At 35.6% G+C, this 20,789-nt stretch overlaps 1 protein-coding gene across 1 annotated transcript in view; it reads left to right on the plus strand.

Moving 5' to 3' along the window:
* The window catches only part of ANO3 (anoctamin 3), a 247,250-nt gene that overhangs the window by 208,169 nt on the left and 18,292 nt on the right, over window positions 1-20,789 (plus strand). The window contains exons 15-17 of the mRNA XM_081329964.1: window positions 16,499-16,581; window positions 17,924-18,064; window positions 18,627-18,791. Of these exons, the coding sequence (XP_081186090.1) occupies window positions 16,499-16,581; window positions 17,924-18,064; window positions 18,627-18,791 (389 nt within the window). The remainder of the gene's footprint in view (window positions 1-16,498; window positions 16,582-17,923; window positions 18,065-18,626; window positions 18,792-20,789) is intronic.

Raw genomic sequence — 20,789 nt, forward strand, 5'->3', positions numbered from 1 at the left:
TCAGGAACCAATTCCGCTGGATACTTGGGAGGTAATTTGGGTTAGAAATGTTAAATTTACTCAGGCTCAAAATTTAAGAGAAAATTTTTATAAAATGTTTTATAGATGGCATGTGGATCCCAAAAAGTTGTCTAAAATGTATCCTAACTTACAGTCTAAATGCTGGAGATGTGGTAGTTTAGAAGCCACCTATTTTCATATGTGGTGGACTTGCAGAAATATAAAAGCTTTTTGGGTTAAAATTTGGTGGAACATTCAAAAGATTTTTAAGAGAAAGATAAAGTTCTCTCCGCAATTGTTTTTTTTTGGGGGGGGCATTGTTGTAGATTGTGATGTTAAAGAAACCAATTTGATGTTGAATTTGATAACAGCAGCATGGTTACTGGTGGGACAATACTGGAAGAAGGATAGTTTGCCTACTATAGAAGAATGGGTGTTTAAAGTTTCAAATCTTGCAGAAATGTCTAAGATTTCTGCTTATTTGAAGGATCATTCACAAGAAAGATATATTTCAGTTTGGAGGAGATGGATAGATTATATTCAGAATAAATATGGGACTAAAAAGTTCCATTTAGCTTATGAGTAGATTTTAGAGGGATATTGTTATTAATTTTAGTGTTAGTACTTTGTATGTATCTATGTTAAAGGGGAGTTAAAGCACATTATGAATTTGGTTAATTTTATATTATGGATAATCTTTAGTTAGAATATGATTATTATAACTATAACCCTGTATTTAGCTCTGGGAAGTGGGGGTGGAAGGGGGGTGGTTTGGGGTGGGTGGGATTTGGGGATGTAGAATAATAAATTTGTCTATTCTTCCCTGATTTCTTTCATGCAACTTCCACAAATTTTCCTCTCTTACCCAAAGTGCTTTAAAAAATGGTATCTCAGTACAGGAAAAATAAATGAAAATTGAGTCACAAGATACCAGATGCTTCTTTTTACTATGTGACATGCTTAGTAGACAATGGATTTATTTTTCACATCTGAAGGACCATTTTTCTGTCTGAACCTTCCTTTGCTTTAGAGCTTTCAGAAGAGCATCTTTTCTCCTTCCCATTATATCATAGGCACAATTGGTGAACATGAAAGGAAGGTTTCTCAGTGGCTATTCCCAGCTTTTGCAATTATTTACCAAAGAGGTTGAGCTAGTTCCACTTCCAGGCTATTGTTCTACTTGAAAGCCCAATTATTCAGGCAGGAGTTTGACCTTTCATGATTTCTAAAATCAAGGAACTTTAACTGATTAGGGGTGTGTGTATGTTTGTGTTTGTTTTGAATTAGGTTTAATTATAATTGTGTACTTTAGCTTCGTTTTGGCCGAGAGACAATTACAATACAGTAAATAAATATTTGTATTTTGTCCTTACATCAAAAGGCCCTTAGAAAACATGAGGTTATGTAATTCATCTTCACTCCAACCTTGCAAAATAGATTAAACAATCTAACCAGGTGAACAGATTAAGCTCTCCAGCCTAAACACATAGCTCATTTTATGTAATAAAGCATGTTATCCATTTCATGCTAGAGACTACTAATGTGCTTGTATGAAAATGAACAACAATATAATCTTCTTGACAGTCATAGGAGCCATCATTTGGAGCAGTTTCTGTGCTGTTCCTTATGGTATAGAAATAAATATGTTTCCCCGGTGTAGTTGGGGACCTTTTGGTCCAAATTACATGTTCTGCAAGAGTTAAAAAGATGCGGCTGTCCTTACAGTTCTACTTCTATTTAAGTATTATTGTTGTTATTACTATTGTGGTATATATTTACATAAAATCCCATTTTGTTTCAATTTTATACAACTGATAGAATTTATCTAATTGTTCAAGTCTAGAAACTAGTGTAAATGCAAGCAATATGCTTGTTTTTAGTTATATGACTTTAAATTTATGTATTTTTTTTCTTGATTTGATTTCTAAACCAGATTTATTTTGTACACTTCAAGATAGGGTATATAACAGTGGGCTAATGCCTCCTTAAGTAACACCAGCTGCCTGCAATTAGTGCAGGTTCGCATCCCACCAGGCTCAAGGTTGACTCAGCCTTCCATCCTTCCGAGGTAGGTAAAATGAGGACCCAGATTGTTGGGGGCAATAAGCTGACTTTGTAATAATGCCGCTTGGGGGGTGTATGAAAGCCCTAATAAGCAGGCATATACATAGAATGAAGGCTACTGCTAAGCTTGTAAGCCGCCCTGAGTCTTCGGAGAAGGGCGGGATATAAATGGAATTAAAATAAAATAAAAAATAAATAAATAAAACCTCCTATTTTCCCCACAACAATCACCCTGTGAAATATATTGGGCTGAGAGAGAGTGACTGGCCCAATCTCACCCAGCTATCTTCCATTCCTAAGGATGGACTTTCCTAATGCCTAAGGATTTGGGGTCTTCTGGTTGACCACCTTAACAGTAGACAACTGGCCTTTCTAAATAAAAATATATTTTATGTTTAAAATAATTATTTACATACACTTTTAAACTACAAATATAATTTTGATGGAATTGAAAAAGGGGAACTGTAATGGAAACAAAGAATGAATTGCCAATTGCTATAGTATCAACTCTAATACTTTTTACCCCACTGGGGACTAGAAATAGCAGAACATAATGATGTTGTTTTAACCTAGAGTAACTAATACAGGGTATAGGGAACCTATTGCCATTAGCATCTGCATCTGAAAAAGTTTCAAAATGCATAGTATCTTTCCTCCTCACCTCCACTTCTCCAGCATTCACACCCCCTTTCATGATGATATGAACCAAGATCGATTTTTGACAAAAGCAAAGCTGAAAATATTAGTGCTGTGTGGGAAAATAAGAAGCATAAATAATCTTGCTTTGGTAACTTGGAATACAATTCCTCTTTTCTTCCCTTTTAGATAAAATCAATTCAAGGAGAGATATTTTTTTAAAAAAACGGCAGCTTGCTCTCATTACATTTTCTAAATAGTCCTTTTATTAATTTGGCTCATGATCTAAAGACATGGAAGCTCTAAAACGATGGTGAAACAATACGACAAGAAAGCAAATGAACACACCATTTTAAGATACTGGAAAGACGGTAGTTTTTAAAGCATTTTGATACCTCTTTGAGTATATGCTTTTTTTCAAAGATGTTCAAGTGCAACCTTTTTTGACAAAATTAGCTTTGTCCAGCAAATGCTGACCCAAGCAGTTTAAAATGATCCTGATATATTATGTGCTAAAATGTGACTGAAAACAGACCAGCAGCACAGTTTGTGCCCAGCAAAAACTGTTGGCTGTATTTAAGTGCAAATGTTTTCAACAGCAAAACCAGAGCTTTAAGCAATAGTACATAATGACAGAATCCAGGACAAGCCACTAAAAGGCAAAAACACAGTGACATATGATACGTATACTTACATCCTTCCATCCTGATGCATGATGCAACAGTACATGTGTTGTATTTGTGAACACTGCTCTAAGGCCCAAGAGAAGCAAATTTATTCTACTGAAATACAACTCAGCTACATTAGCCTGGCTTCCCTTTGAGACTTAGTTGATCTACAAAAAACAATTAAAAGCCTTGAAGTTGATTATTCTTCTGCACTATTAAGTAAACATATGGTTTATAACAACTTAGGCTGCATTTTAACAACTAGGTTGCATTAACAGAGGCATAGAATCAATATTATGTGAAGTATCACTTTATAATGCCTTAGTAAGACCACACTTGGAATATTACATTCAGTTTTGATCACCACAATATAAAAATGATGTTGAGACTCTAGAAGAGTGCAGAGAAGAACAATAAAGACAATTAGTGAACTGGAGGCTAAAAGAGATGAGGAACAGTTGCAGGTATTGGGTATGTCCAGTGACATGGTAGCAATGTTCCAATATCTCAGGGGTTGCCACAAAAAAGAGTGGGTCAGCGTATTCACCAAAGCACCTGAAGGCAGGACAAGAAGCAATAGGTAGAAACTAAGGAGAGAACCAACCTACCAAAGTTTATTTTTGCTCATAAACCATAATCAAGTCTCTATAGAGTGTTCTCTTTCTGTACTTTGCTCCAATTGGGGGGAAAAATAAGCTTACAATTTCATCTCTGCCCATTCTAGTGCCCATTCAGTTATAATTCCAGCATATCTAGGAGACATCACTTTGGTGAATGTCACTGTTGATTCTAAACTGACCTACCAATAGTAACTAAATGATTAGGTAATTTATTTATTAGGTATTATAAAAGAAAATTAGGGTGCACTGCCACAGGGGGGGAAAAACCCGTTATAACAAAATTACCCTCCTAAATCCAGGAAGGGCAGCTTTTCTCTACATTCCTTTTTTCTTAGATCTTCTGCCAGAAAAGCTGGAGGGTGATCTGGTGATGACGCTAGAATGAGCAGAGATGAAATTGTAAGCTTTTTTTTTTTTCAATTGGAGCAAAGTAGAGAAAGAGAACATTCCAGAGACTTAGTTATGGTTTATGAGCAAAAAAAAACTTTTTAAAAACTGGGGGAAAACAACATTGCCAAAAACTTATCATTTTTGCCACTGAATTTAAGCATGAAGATAGTTTACCTACTCAGTATTAAACAAGCAGCTCCTTGAGAAAAATTGCTCAACTCCGAATGTAATTAGAATTAGTATTTGGAAGAATGAAGAGGGTTTACTAGAATGTATATATTCACTTATGTTATGATACTTTCATTTAGAACTGAAATATTGAAATATTGCTCTTCTTTAAAACAGCAAAAAAAATCCCATTTGTCCAATGTCATGTTTTCCATAGATATTAGCACATATTTTGGGGATATTATCAAGTAAAAAAGTTCAGCATTTCTCAACCTAAAGCACACTGATTGTATATGATCTTCTATTTTTCAGTCATGATTAACAACTTCTTTAAAACTATTTGAGTTTAAAAGAAAATTATGCAAACATTTTTATATAAGTAGTTTGGCTTGTTTTTTGTTTAATTCATAGCATGGATGTCTAAAATAATACAAACAGACCAGAACTTGCATTTATGACTGGTTCACATATGTAGAATTATCACTTGGTAAGTAACAGCAGAAGCACCAAATGTCCATCAATAAACTATTACTGATCAAAGAACAAAGAAAGGGTGCTTCAGATCAAGGACTCAATATTCTTAGAAGTCTACCCATAGTTGTGAGTCTGCCAGTATTTCTTCTAATACAGGGGTATCAAACTGCCGGACCGCGGGCCGGATACATCATAGTGAAAGGGCACCCACCCCATTGTCGGCAATGGCAAAAAAGTCGTGGTATGTCACGACACATCACGTGACGTTGCGAGTTTGACACCCCTGTTCTAATGGGATAGCATATAGACATGCACTCCCATATGCAAAGGAGTGGTAAAAAGAATATGACATGACCTGCAATCATTACTTCTTACACACATTCAAATGTTATATGGGCCACAAGCGGGAACAATACACATATATATTAACATCTGGCTTTATGCATTTCTGATGAAGGCTGTGATGATGTCATGTCATCCATTGGAATTGCATTGTATGATGTTTCTTTCTGGTTCTGGACATGGTTCTCATTGGCTGCCATTGGACTGTAGTAGGATAGTTCTCCAAAGTTTGCATTGAAAGGTTCGGGTATAGCATCTAGTCGCAGAACTGCAAGGTATACATTGACAATATTTACACATGTATTAAATAATACATTTTTGGACAGAATGTTAAAGACATCATGTGAGTTCTTTTAGACCAAGTTCTGCCTACAACAATAAGTTCAATATATACATGCAATTATGTGGATATCCCCATGTATGGAATATCTTTTAGGAAATGCTTCTGTCTCAGGTGACTTGGAATTTTATATTCATTCATTAATTCACTCAGATAGCTGCCTATTTCTCAATTGCAAAAAAATAATGCACCTACTTAAAAAACTAACCCTAAAGCAAAAATGGTCTTAGCTGGCATAAAGAGGAAGAGGAACTCAAAATGTATATATTGCATAGGTTCCTTTCCTCCTCTTTCTAAAACACATCCTTTAAAATGACACATCTTAAAAACTTACTTTCAAACAACAAAATCAATTTGACTCTTATGACTCCATTTCTTGAAATAGATTATTACCTGGATCATTTCTTGTGTCATCATAAAGTCGCTGATGTCCAAACGATTCAGGTTTTCTTTTACCACAGATTAAATATCCAACCAGGCCAATCAGTGCAGATCCTAACATTACTCCTACAATTGTTCCAAATATTACCCCTCCATTACTATGACTTTCTGGAAAACAGATAAACATAATCATGTTCATGACAACAACGTCTGGTACTGATGAAAATTTGTTTTGTTTTGTTTAATTCAGAACTTCTCAGGAATAGACACAGAAAGGGTTTAAATCAGACATGTCAAACTCACAACGTCATGTGACGTGACACAACGTATCAGGACAGTTTTACCATTGCCAGCAATGGGGTGGGCATTGCTTCCAGATGATGTGTCTGGCCCGCAGACCAGTAGTTTGACACCCCTGGTTTAAATGAATGCTGTCCTAAACATTTACTCCTGCATTTTCTTTTGATTATTTAATGAAAAAGATATTTGTTCCTTAAAAAAAATCCAGAGGCAAAGGTAATGTTGAAAAGTTCGTGTTAAAGGAAAAGAATATCATACAAGGTGGCTGAGGAGTAGGTATGAATATTCTGACTTTCTTTCTACAGTCATCTCTTTAGCAACCCACAGCCTTCCTTGGAGTTAAAGCCTCATGGAAAAAAACTAAGAATAAAATTCTGTTTTATTTGGATTCCTCCAACACTATATTAAGTAAGGTTGTTCTCAATTTACAACCACAGTTGGGACTACAAAATTTGTTGTTAAGTAGTGCAGTCATTAAATGAGGTATCACATGAATGCAGCCAATTTTACAACCTTTTTTGAACATTCATTAAGTGGAAGACCATGTCACTGGTTTTGATATTTTCACTTGTCCAACAAAAAATGGATTTACTTGTTTTTAGAAGAGTAGTACAGACTTGTTCCATTCTATTACAATGATGTTCAATGTGTTAAAATTTTGGTAAGAATATATTTATTGATTCACTCATAATTTTGATTCAACTAAGAACAGGATTACTTAAGATAATATGTGCATCAATTAGATTCCTTTATAATATTTACTTTCTACAATATAAACAGTTCTGTTTCTAAGAATTATTTGACAGATGTCAAAAATTGCCTTTAAAGTCAAATGACAGTAAGCTGTCTTCTGTAGATGCAGTACAATTGCATAGTTCATAACATTGGGTGGTGACATAAATTAAGGACAATTAATTTTCTTACCGTCTGGGGCTTCTCTTGCTTCTGTAAACCCATCAGTTGTTTTGGGAGGCAGATTTGCTGTTGGAACACTTGTTGATAATTCACTTGTAACAGCACTACTCTTAGTAGTTAGCAACATAGCTGTTGTATTTGATAGATTTTTAGTGGGGCGAAATGTTAAACCATCTACTTCAGTTGTGTTATGGGAAACCGTGGTTGTGAAACTGATGTTAGGGGTGGTTGTGGTGACAGTGTTTGATTCAGTTTCAAATGACTTAAAGTAAGTGGTGGCTTCATAACTTCTAGAAGTATTTTCAGGCATTCCTGAAGAGGATATTCTATGCTTTACATCTTTTGTAGTAAAAGTTGGTGGATGTGTTGTTGGTAATAACAAACTGTGAAGAGATGATGTTGGAGTCAGGGTTGAGGTGGTCTTGTTGCCTGGAGTAGTGCTTTCTGTTATAGTACTATCATTTGGACTATCACTGGTATTTCTACGTTCTGTAGAAGTTCTGTCAGAGCTCACATTAAATGTAGTTGGACTCATAGGTGTGCTGCTTACACTGCTTCTTGAAGATGTGGAATTCACTGCATTTTCACTGTGATTTTTGGCCAACTGCAGGCTAATCAGCAGCAACATGAACAATATTCCCTCAGTTCTTTGCATTCTTTAACAGCCGCAGAACTTGTTTCTTGCTATACGGTGCCTAAGGGGAACATGTTTAAAAATTCATTGGGTTCTTGATGGAATTGAATATATTCCCAGAGAACATCTTCCTGTTCTACTGCTGATATCCTGAATGGGACTAGGAAATTCCAGTAAATCAGAAATAAAATGTGTCACTTGTAAATGTGAACTGTTCATACATATTTTTTTTCATGCATTGGAGACCAATATTTTCCTGAGATACATCTATGTTTTGTATACATTTGTGATCTGTGTAATTAGGATTAAGAACATGGTATTCAGGTCAAATTTCCTGATGTCCTAGGGAGGGTCTGGTCTTTTATTATGTAGAATGTTAACATAAGAATGTTTATGTATTTAGTGCCATCTGCTTTCACAAAACTATAGTTGAAGTGGGGGGGGAGGTAGATGACTAATTTCATAGCCAGGGACAGTGGCAGAAGCCTGGTTGAAGGCAATTCCACTTAATATAAGCCAAAGACATGCATATAAAGCCCATTGATAAGAAATGCTAAAATTACGCTCTTAATTCCCTTTCTGCTAATATCCTTGCAACAATCTACTAATAGGTCAGATTTACTGCAATCTCTGATTATATTTTGGAGCAATCTGGCCCAATTTAATGAGATCCTGATAGGGATGCATCTATTCATCTAAATCCATTTCATATTATTTTTACATGAATTGCATTGTATGTCAATTCTCTCAAATATTTGTATCATCCTTTAGTGGGTTTTTTTTAATGCAGGAAGACGAAGGATGTGTCTATAAACTAAAAGGCACATAGAAGCCAGAATATATTTATCATCTTTCATATGTTATGTTTTAACATTCACAGTCATTTTATGTCACTCTGAATGCTACAAGAAAACAGCACCTGCAACCAATTTATTCCTTATTAAATTTTAGTCCCCATCTTAATTTGAATATTGTGACAATTTGTCTCTCACATCTTTATTATTCAGAATATTTTTCCTGTTACCTGAACAAATTTATGAACAGGATTAAACATCTACCATTACTTCTTCTTTTTTGAGAAATGATAGATTTTTAACCCTGTATTCCCCCATATTTTCTAAGGGGTTTTTTTCCTTTTGCCATTACACATTAATGCTTTCTGTCAACCTCATTTCATTGCCTTTGCTTTCAGATGTGGACTTAAGCAAAAGTGAAATTTAAAAAAACAGATATTTTTTTTGAATTGTGAATAATTTCTCAGCCTAACATGACACGTGTACTACACTTCCATTAATATCCAGCCTTAGTTTCAGCATCTGTTTAATAAATCACAGGCTATTTCTGTGAATGCAATCAGACTACATTTACAACGGCACTCATTTTATTGGCTTGTAATTATTTTGTCATGCTAGCCAGATACATACAAAACTAATCATAGGTTACCGTTACTTTTAATATGCATTTTATCTAGCTAGTTCTATTCCAAATGTAGCTATTATTCTTGTTAATTGACTCAAATCAATTTAGTTATTTTCCCCGTAAGTGAAATTATCCAATATATAATTAATGTGCTTAATCTGGGTTACTAATTCACAACCTGAATGATGAAATTACTTGTTATACTCTGTAGTATTTGGTCATAGCTAATAACTAAAACCACAAACAGAAAGAATAAAACACTAATGTGACTTTTTAGCAACTATTCAAATATTATTTTATCATTTAATATTAAGCATGTTCAAAACACACATCTTTGAATTTTGCATAAATATTTCTTTTATACATGAAAGCAACTGGCAGTACAAAATTAAGAGTTTATGCATGTAAAAAGAAAACCAAGGTGTCCAGAGTTACTTTTAAGGTAAGTGGGTAGGCTATAAATCTAAATAATAAAATAAATTTCTTTTCTTCTAAAAGTGTCATATATATATATATATATATATATATATATATATATATATATATATATATATATATATATATATATATATATATATATATATATATATATATATATATATATATATATAGAGAGAGAGAGAGAGAGAGAGAGAGAGAGAGAGAGAGAGATTGATTTCACTTGTTTCCCACCAAATGCAGAATGACCTATGGTGGTTTATAGTATGCACACCATGAAAGAGATATATCATTAAAACAGTCCAAAAACAAACATTAAACAGTAGAATTGATTAAAAAATAACCAGGAGTACCAATACAGTCAACCATAGCAACATGACATTAATCATTAATGACCTGAAGAAAGTTCCATCTCAGGCAAGCTTATGGAATGATCCCAGAGTCTGTGCCAGTCTGAACTTTGGGAGAAAGCTATTTGTCAAAGTGGAGGCCGTTACATAAATCATTGTCTAAGGGCCTCACAATTCTCATCTATCTCATATGGGGAATAACAATTACCATCAACTGAGATGAGCATGTAGGATGGATTAGCTCTACCTGGACTGTTTCTGGGAGCTAAGCCACTGAGTTCATTTAAGTTAAAAAATAACAGTATGAATTGTGCCTAGAAATATAATGGAACCAAATCCAGTTCCCCAAAGTGTAGGCATTGCCTTACTATAGTAGCTTTCACCAAGACATGGGCAACTGAATTCTGCATCAATGGCAATTTCCAAGTAGGGTTCAAAGACAACTCCACATGAAGTGCATTGTGGTAGCCTAATCTGATGCATGAGTTTCTGGGGCTCTGCCTTTAGCAACTGATGTCTTTAAATTCAGGCAATTTATTCATGAGTTCTCAGCCTTGGTTTGGCTTGAAGTTACTATGAGATGCTAAGCCCAGATCTCAAAGATCATTAGACCATTACCCTTCTTTCCCTTCAGAGGGACTGCAATAATAAATACATCCAACAGCGAACTAATTGAAAAAGTAACTAAAAATAACAATGAATGAAACAGCATATTCTGAGTTTAAAAAAATATAATTCAAGCCACCAAGAATTAATCCAAGTAAAAAAAAAAAGGCCATGTACCACTTCCAAACTAGAGTCACACTTAGACTTTGGTAAGTCTCTTAATTGTTGCAAGCATAACAATCTCTTCAAAAGATGATCTACATGTCTTTGTTTTCATTTCCATGAAGAAGGAATACACACTTATCAGTTTTTTTTTTCTTTCTTTCACTCTCACTGTATAAAAAGGGGATCTAGCTTGTATTAAATGTTTACAATTAAATATAGTCTTATTTTTAAAGTAAATAACTTTAAAGTTAAAATATCTTATATGCATGGAGGTTAAAAGCACTAAAATATAATGAACCATGCATGTAAAATTCTGGTTATGATCTCTTTTTTACTTTCCATTGTAAGCTTCCATTGTAAGCTTTGATTGTCAAAAGGTGATTTTTTTTAAACTACTTCATTATACCCACTGGAGAAATACATATATACATATACACATATTTGTACGTTGTTATGAAAAAGTGTTAACCTGCAAATGATGAAATCCAAACTTTGAAGCTGACAGGCAGTGTAAAATAATTAATAATAATAATAATAATAATAATAATAATAATAATAATAATAATAATAATAATAATAATAATAATAATAATAATAATAGTAATAATAATAACCCAGCCAGAATGTTGCCAGCCAATAAAAAGGTTGTTGGAGTAGTCCTCTATGTACATGTAGTAAAAACAAATTAGCATTTAAAGTAATACTGTGCTACATCAGCTACAGTTTCACAAATCTAGACTTTCTACCAATGAACACAAAAAGGAGTTATAAACAGAATATCAGTTAAATATGCTAGTTTTGCATTTCTTTAAGAATTGTCCGGAAGTGTGCCAGATCATTTAGCTGACATTTAACCTAGCTGACACAAACAGAAGTTTTTCATCAAGCACACTTACAAAAGGGGACCGCAAGTAAAACGGCTGAATGAAAGCCACGAAAAGAAGACCTCTTACCTGTTCCACTCAACAATGTTAGGGAAGTGCTGGAATTATTTGCTTCTAAACTGGAGTGCAATTAGCTTAGTAGTCTGCTGAAAAGAAGAGAAGGCAAGTAATGGAAATGTATCAATGCTACAGTGGACAGGAATGCAGAGCTGGAATTAAATTAGGTGGGGCTTTATTTCTCTGGGTGTAACAGAGCACCTGAGAACCAGAATGACTGCTTCTCGGTAGTCATTGTGAAGGCATACCATTCATAGAATGTGAAACTATTGAAATTAAGGGGCTGGGTAATTCTGATACTTCCACCAATGATGCATGACGTGTTATGTGTTCTATGAGAGAAATTCTTTCAAAAGAGAGAGGGGGGGGTTAAGAATGGATTGCCAATTTTGTAATATACACTTTTACTACTTAGCATTTTGAGCTGATGATCCAAATGACTTCTGGTTTTAAAGGACTGTCACTGTTTTATCCAACCCACTGTGTTTCAATCTGTTTCAGCTTGAGGCAACATTGCTGTTAAACTTTATGTCTAAATATTACAAACTGAATAGGGAACCAATTTTCTTTGCCTATATAATTTAAAAGAAAAAATAAAAACAAATCCAGTCTGTATGTTCTATTGCTCTTCTTGTCTAGCATATATCAAGGATTGACACGAGACTAAATGACAAATTATATATGCAGCCTACTAATCAAAGAGAGAAAGCTTTTTGAAGTACAACACTTCCATTTTCTCCAACCCTCCTACATTCCTAAAAGGCATCACTTCATAGACAAGAACTCTTCTAAATGATGACCCTCATCAGGGAAGTTGAGGAAAGGGGAAGATCACTTTTTAATAAGTAGAACTCTGAGGTTCTTGGTCCTTCCCTGAGCTTGGTGGTTTTCTTGCAGAAGTTCCATTACCAAACATCATCAGTGCTAGAAGCGAGGGTTTGGTCTTATATTTATATATAGTATTGGCTTGGCTCTGTCAGTACTGATAGAAGTGTTCTTGGTGATTTCTTGATTAGGTTGTTGTTTAATACTGGCTTGTTTGCCTGCTTTGGTAGACAGTGATATATCAACTTCCCTCCGTCCAGTGCGCTCCCACAGAGAGGGCCTCCTCAGGGTGCCTGCGATCAAAGAATGTTGATTGGTGGCCCCCAGGGGGAGAGCGTTCTCTGTGGGCGCGCCAGACCTATGGAACCACTTGCCGGTTGAGCTCCGGACGGCCCCCGACCTTCGCTCCTTCCGGCGCGATCTCAAAACCTTCCTTTTTGAACAAGCCGGCCTGGCCTGATGGGATGGGGTTGGGTTTTATAAATCGGTCTTAACTTTTAATGTGTATTAATTTATTTACGGGCATTGCTGTTTAATTACTTTTTAATTTTTGTATCCTGTTTTTATTATGTATTGCCCTGTTCACCGCCCTGAGTCCTTCAGGAGAAGGGCGGTATACAAATTAAATTAATAAATAATAAATAATAATAAAATATATAAAAATAAGAGCAAGCACCACTCCCTTCTAGCACTGACAATGTTAACTAATTTGATAATAAAACATCTGCAAGAACAACACCAAGCTCAGAGACTACCAAGAACCCCAACAGTTCAACTGTGAACTGCAAATATTCTCTTATCTAAGTAGAACTGTCTACCCCATTCTAACCAAGAACCATTGTTTTGTTGGGTTTCATGAAGAAGAAAAGTCAGAAGAGCTGTTTTTGCCTATTCTTTCTACCAGTAATTCTCATGATATTTACTTTAACTTTTACAATTGAATAAATCTAAATAAACAAGTATTTCTCCATTTTAAAAACATTTCCTGTAAGCTGCGCCTTTATGTCCTTTCCTATATGTGATGACTTTTCAATGTGTCAGGTTACCTAACAGCGTATTCAAGAGTCCACTTTGGTAAAATTGTGTTGGTTTTTTTCCAAATGTTTTGAGGAAGGAACTCGGGTGTAACTGAAAAGTGCTGGGTTTGTTCTTAGTTAAAATTCCTGAAGTCTTTAAGGATACCTCATAGACTACTTCAGATAATTTCTCAGACAAGCTACTCTGCACTAGAACAGGGTACATTTTTCCCCAAAACCACATAATTAAAAGTATTGTAGAGTGTCATTATGACAATTCATGATTCCTTTTACTTATTTATTTTTATTTATTAAATTTAATTATATACCATCTCAAAATATGACTATGAGCAATTATACCTAATATGACATCCAAATGACTTTTATAATGATAGAGGTTCAAATGCAAAAAGAATAGATAATTAGTAGATAGATCCAGTTCTATGTGCCTTGTCCAATGTGTAACATTTTAAGTAGATGGATATCTATTTCTAAGAACCACGATGCCAAAATGAAATATTTAACCATGTTTTAAGTACCACATTTGCATCTCAGGTACAATATTAATGATAAAAGTGATCAGCAGTAGTATATAGTAGTAGTGGTGGTGGTGGTGGTAGTAGTAGTAGTAGTAGTAGTAGTAGTAGAAGTAGTAGTAAGAGCCCTACTGGTCCAGTGGTTAAGTGCAGTATTGCAGGCATATTCTGCTCACAGCCTGGAGTTCAATCATGCTGGGGCTCAAGGTTGACTCAGCCTTCTATCCTTCCAAGGTCAGTAAAAAGAGGACCCAGATTGTTGGGGCCAATATGCAAATAATGCTTACATTGTAAATGTCCCAGAGTGTGCTAAAGAACTATGGGGTTGTATATAAGCCTAAAATGCTATTGCTATTGCTATTCCTCAGTGACTACATTAAAATTATTTAACATTTTAGTGGGAAAACAATTTCTTCCTCAAGATTAGAATGGTCCCAAATTTGCAAGCTTTTATTTAAATGTTGTTGTTTGCCCAGAGTTCCTATAGTGAACAGCCATTTAGAATGAATGTATTAATTAATTAATTAATTAATTAATTAATTAATTAGCAGTGCTTGCAGAAGATTTCTGCTGACCTTTTCTGAACATCATTTTTGCTATGTTATACAATTCACATTTTTTTAATTTCTCACTCAAGAGCATTGTGCAGTGCTAATGTGACAGGTTACCCATCAGGTCACCTTAAAGAAAAGAACCTGCCCATTTGCAATGTGTCCTAGAATTTGTTATGACATATATAGTAAGGGGTTAATAATAAGTGGATGGAGGCTCTAATCCTGGCAGATTTCCTGGGAAAAGAAACCTTAAAACCTTTGCCCCAGATAGCTTGAGTACTTTACTGGAAGTTGATGTAAAAGGTCAGAAATTAATATTAAATTAATATTTAATTAAATTAATTAATTAAATTAATTAAATTAAATTAAATTAATTACATTAAATTAATATTTTCTGACCTATTACATCAACTTCCAGTAAAGTACTCAAGCTATCTGGGGCAAAGGTTTTAAGGTTTCTTTTTTAAGGTTTCTCCATCCACCTATTATTAATCCCTTACTATATAGGTCATAAAAAATTCTAGGACACATTGCAAATGGGCAGGTTCTTTTCTTTAAGATGACCTGATGGGTAACCTGTCACGTTAGCACTGCACAATGCTCTTGAGTGAGAAATTAAAAAACGTGAATTGGATAACATAGCAAAAATGATGTTCAGAAAAGGTCAGCAGAAATCTTCTGCAAGCACTGCTAAGATGGAGCAGTGGCAATGGGGAAATGAAATGGTAAAGCTTATCAGTGCAGTCCCCAATCATCTAGTCTTTCTTCAATGTTTGTAAAGCTGAAAATGTGGCCATCAAGGCAATGCCTACTTAAGGACATATGGCACTCCTCAGCCAAAATGATTGATGGTGCCATCTTCTGCTGATGTGATGATTTGTATTTTTAAAACTATTTGGAAGGAGAGGTGGCACTGATGACTCCTAAGTTTTGATGCCTCAAGTCAGTACCTACTTGGCCTTAGCCTAAAGTCAGCCATGGGGCACTCATTAGATTAGTGGAAAGCCTGTAGATCAGACATGTCAAACACAAGGCCTGGGGGCCGGATCTGGCCCGCAAAGTGGTTTCATGCGGCCCACGAAGCCATCCTGGAAACAGTGAGGGAACGGCCCCCACAGCCTTGGCCCTGGCCCAGGGACCCTCCTTCTGCCAGAGACCCTCAGATCTGTCCCACTCCTGCCCAGGCCCCCATAGGCACCCTTGATGCGAACGATGTAGAGCTAGCCACACCCACCCAGTAGGCCATACGCACTCTAGCCACGCCTACCCAGTAGGCCACGCCCACCCAGGCCATACCCACCTGGCCCCCTGAGGGCAACCGCAATGCTGATGCGGCGCTCAATGAAATTGAGTTTGACACCCCTGCTGTAGATATACCTACCCTTTTGATTTTTTTTTAAAGTATGACATTTGCAATTTAAAATCAACCAAGATGAATTTTCACATGAAAGCAGATATGCAACTTTTCTTAACTAGTTCTGAGAATGGCCCTTTACTTTAGCAAATTGAATTTCTGGATTTAATGATGCCTCAATGTAGAGGTTTTGGCGTTACATGTCTTATGAAACAGATAAATCCCTGTACTACAAAAGTATTCAAGAAAATTGAAAATACCATTTTTTCAGAATTCCTTTCTGAATTTGGAGTTGTGGACCAATAAACTGTCAATCAACTCAGTGATAAGATATTGACATATATCTCATGGTTTTTTTACAGCTACAGTCTTCTTAGAGTTTTGGAAACGACGACGAGCTGTACTTACTTATGACTGGGACCTCATAGACTGGGAAGATGAAGAGGTAAAAATCCTTTATAATAGCAGTTTTGATGTCAACATGCATTGATTTTCAAGATTGACAGCTATCATGCAACGTATCTGCCTCTTTGACAACTTATACTTATTGAACGTCAACTTCAGCTTGAATTCTTTTATACTTAATTATTTGAATGTGTGTGTATGTGTGTGTGTGTATATACACCCACCCACATGCATACACATGCATAAGATTTCAACCTGACAAATGTTCATGAATAATAATAGAATGTTGACTGAATTAAGCATTTAAAGAGATAGAGATAGATGATAAAGTTCTTTCAATCACTTCTACATAGAGAATCATCTTGGGCAAGACGAGTAGCATACAAGTGTGAATGACAAACAAGCAAACAAATAAACAAACAAATAGTTTATATATTACATTTCCATGCCAGGATCACTTTTCTGAGAATGCGTTTCCATTTATGATAATGCTAGCTTGTCGTTGAAACTAACAGTATTCTAGAATTTGGAAGTACATGCATATAGTCCACTATTCGCAGTACAGACAGATATATATATCCACAGACAAGAAAAGCACATCTTCCTTCCCCTTGTCCTGACCACTTTCTACAGGGGGACAATCGAGAGCATCCTGTCATACAGCATCACAGTCTGGTTTGGAAGCATCACTGCTTCAGGCAAGAAGGTAGTGCAGAGAGTGGTGAGGATGGTTGAAAAGATCATTGGCAGTTCCCTCCCTCCCATCCAGGACATGGCACATAAGCGTTGCTTGAGCAGGGTCCGCAAGATTGTCTGGGACACTACACATCCTCCTCAAGACCTGTTTTGCTTGTTACCTTCTGGGAGGAGACTCCTTGGTATTCGAAGCAGAACATCCAGATTCAGTCACAGTTTTCTTCCACATAGCATTAACCTTGTGAACTCTCAACCTTCCTCCTCCTATTCAAGATGGACAGTGATTAATATTTATATGTACTTATATGTAAGGGTGTAGGTCTATACATATGTTGTATATAGTATGTTTAACTGTGTGTTATGTATGTGTACACTTTGAGAACAAGCAACCAAATTTCATTTTTAATGTGTGCCATTGTGCCCACGGTAAAAAAAATGACAATAAAGGTTATCTATCTATCTATCTACAAGCACATCTGGATTAAATTAGAACTTTGTGGGAAGGTAACAGCGTTCCATGCGCCTTTGGCGTCTAGTCATGCAGGCCACATGACCACGGAGACGTCCTCGGACAAGTGCTGGCTCTTCGGCTTTGAAACGGAGATGAGCACCGGCCCCTAGAGTCGGAAACGACTAGCACACATGTGCGGGGGAACCTTTACCTTTACCTTTTTTTGTAATTGCAGGAAGAACTTCGTCCCCAGTTTGAAGCAAAATATTCTCAGGTGGAGCGAGTAAACCCTATAACAGGGAAGCCTGAACCTTTTCAACCTTTTCCTGATAAACTTAGTCGACTGATGGTATCTGTGTCAGGAATATTTTTCATGGTAAAATCCCTGAAATTGTCTAATTCTTCTTGTGTTCCTTGTTAATATTTCTCCAATTATTCTGACCTAATGAATAATACAGGTAGTGCTCGACTCATGACCACAATTAAGCTCAACATTTCTCTTGCTATGCGAGGCATTTGTTAAGTGAATTTTGCCCTATTTTACATCCTTTCTCACCACAGTTCTTAAGCGAATCACTGCAGTTCTTCAGTTAGTAACATGGTTGTTAAGTGAATCTGGCTTCCCCATTGGCTTGGCTTGTCTGAAGATCCCAAAAGAGGATCTCATAACCTCAGGATAGTGCAATGGTCATAAATATGAGTCAGTTGTCAAGCGTCTGAATTTTGAACATGTGACCGTGGGGATGCTACAGCGGTCATAAGTGTGAAAAATGGACATAAATCACTTTTTTTCAGTGCCGTTGTAACTTTGAATGGTTGCTAAATGAACTGTTGTAAGTCGAGGACTTACCTGTACAGATGAGTCAACTAATAATGAAGTCACGTATTTGTCTTAATGCTCAATTGTATGTGTCTCTTCAACTGTTATGTGTCTGCAGATTTCATTAGTGCTAACTGCAGTGTTCGCAGTGGTGGTTTATCGCCTAGTGGCTATGGAGCGGTTTGCCTCTTTCCAGTGGTATGTCATTAAAATGTACTGGCAGTTTGCAACTTCAGGCACTGGAGTCTGCATCAACTTTATAATCATCATGTCCCTTAATGTAGTAAGTTCCTCAATTTTTGTCTATTAATGGATATATTAAACAATGTATTAAAATATAAAGTTGATACACTATGTTGGCCAGTTTGCTATGATCTCAACAAATCTGAATGGAACTGATTCTAGTTTAGAATCTAATTTATATTTGAATCTCTTTCTGTTCAAATATAAATGTAAGTGCTCAGTTTTTAAGAACAACACAGAACTATTTTAATTATGGAAGCTGTTTAAAATGCTAAGTCTGTCACAATTAATATCAAGAGCTACTGTGATAAAAAATGTAAGACTAAGAAATGGGGTGCTACTGTGTTATGGAAGTCGGAGTTAATTAGTTATCTTTCAATTTAATGTCCACCACAGTGTTGCCATGTGAATGTGGGGAAACAACCTTTTAAATAAATATCTCAAAGGTATTTTTTTCCAAACTGAACTGAAGAAACTTCTTGGATGAGAAATGAAATGTTTTCAAAGAAAAAAACCCAAAAACGTCCAGTTGCCTTTTGGAAAAAAGCACCTTTGGGACAACTGTGACCTTGAGGATTGAAAATCCCCACAGACACTTGTAAATAAACCTGAGCTTTTTGAAAGGTTTTAAAATGCAATGATTAAATTAATATTCAAAGAGTGTTTAACACACAACCAATTGCTGAACTATCTTAGATAGTTAACAATAGCTTTCTAGGCAGTTTACGATATATCAGCAAAGAGAGCTCAAAATGCTTGCTTAAAATCAGAATCTAGAAGAATGAGAATGCTTTTTTAAAAAAAAAACAGAACAAAACACTGTTACCATCACAATGTAATCCCTAAAGCACGGCAGATGAAAGTGCTTGGGTAAAAATGAGATTACAGCAGATGCAAGTCAGGCTGTTCTGCAGCAAACATTTGCAGTCAACACCATGGCTGAGGAAGCCCATTGATTGATTGCTATTTGCCTTCCTCACATGATAAAAGCACTCATACTTTCTAGCCAAATCAGGCACTAGAAGCACTCTCAGGGGATGAACAAAGAGCCATTTCATTCTGCAGACCATTGGTAATAAGATGGGCATCCATACCGTAAACACTAAGGTATACTACTACTGAAAAATAAAAGAGACTTAATTAGCTGGCTGGTACTTCAAATTACATAGTGCAGACCGCTTGAAACCGGAGGGAATACTTGCAATCTTCACAGGAAACCTTCCATTTCAGAACAGAAACAGAAAAAACATTAAATGCATAATTGTAAACTTGTTCTGAATTTGAATGTGACTGAAATATTAATAAATTCCAGCCACTCAATGTCTGGGGGAAAAAAGAAAAACACATCAGTGATATAACATCCACTTCTAAATTCAAGAGCTCTTCAGTCCCCTGAATGAAGTAGGAATTTTGGAACTGTTCATATGTTGACATAATCTTATTTCTTGATTGTTGTGCAATATAAACACAGTGAGACAATAGGTATTTAATTGAGATTTTTTCCATGAAAAAGATATATTTATAAATATTTTTTCTTAAAATGTATATTTTATATACCTATTGGTGTATTATTATTATTATTATTATTGCTACTACTATTACTATTTGCCATCAATCCTAGCCCTGTTATTATTTGTATTTTAGACTATAGCACACTATTGTTTCAGCAAAAGGAGTATAAGGAACAGCAAAAGAATGTGGAAGTTCTGAAAATATAAACTTTAATATTTGCAGATGCCCACATCATAAACGTCAGAAAAGGGCAAAATCTGGAAGTTAAATGCAGTCCAATTTGCATTTCAAATCTGGATATAACTTCATAGGAAGCTTTTCCTGCTGCAGTAAACAAGATTTTAATTAGACATTCTTTTTAAAATTGAACTGAGGGAAAACAAGCAAATCGCTTCCCTTGTCAAAATGCTATTGAACTGAATGCAGTTGGGGGATTTCATAGCTATTATCCCTCTACTTCCATATCTCTAATCTCTCTAAGAACATTGCATCTTTAATAGAAGAGGCCTTCTGTTTTTCAATCCAT

Source organism: Vipera berus, assembly GCF_964194415.1.
Source record: "Vipera berus genome assembly, chromosome: 1".
NCBI classification, from domain to species: Eukaryota; Metazoa; Chordata; class Lepidosauria; order Squamata; family Viperidae; genus Vipera; species Vipera berus.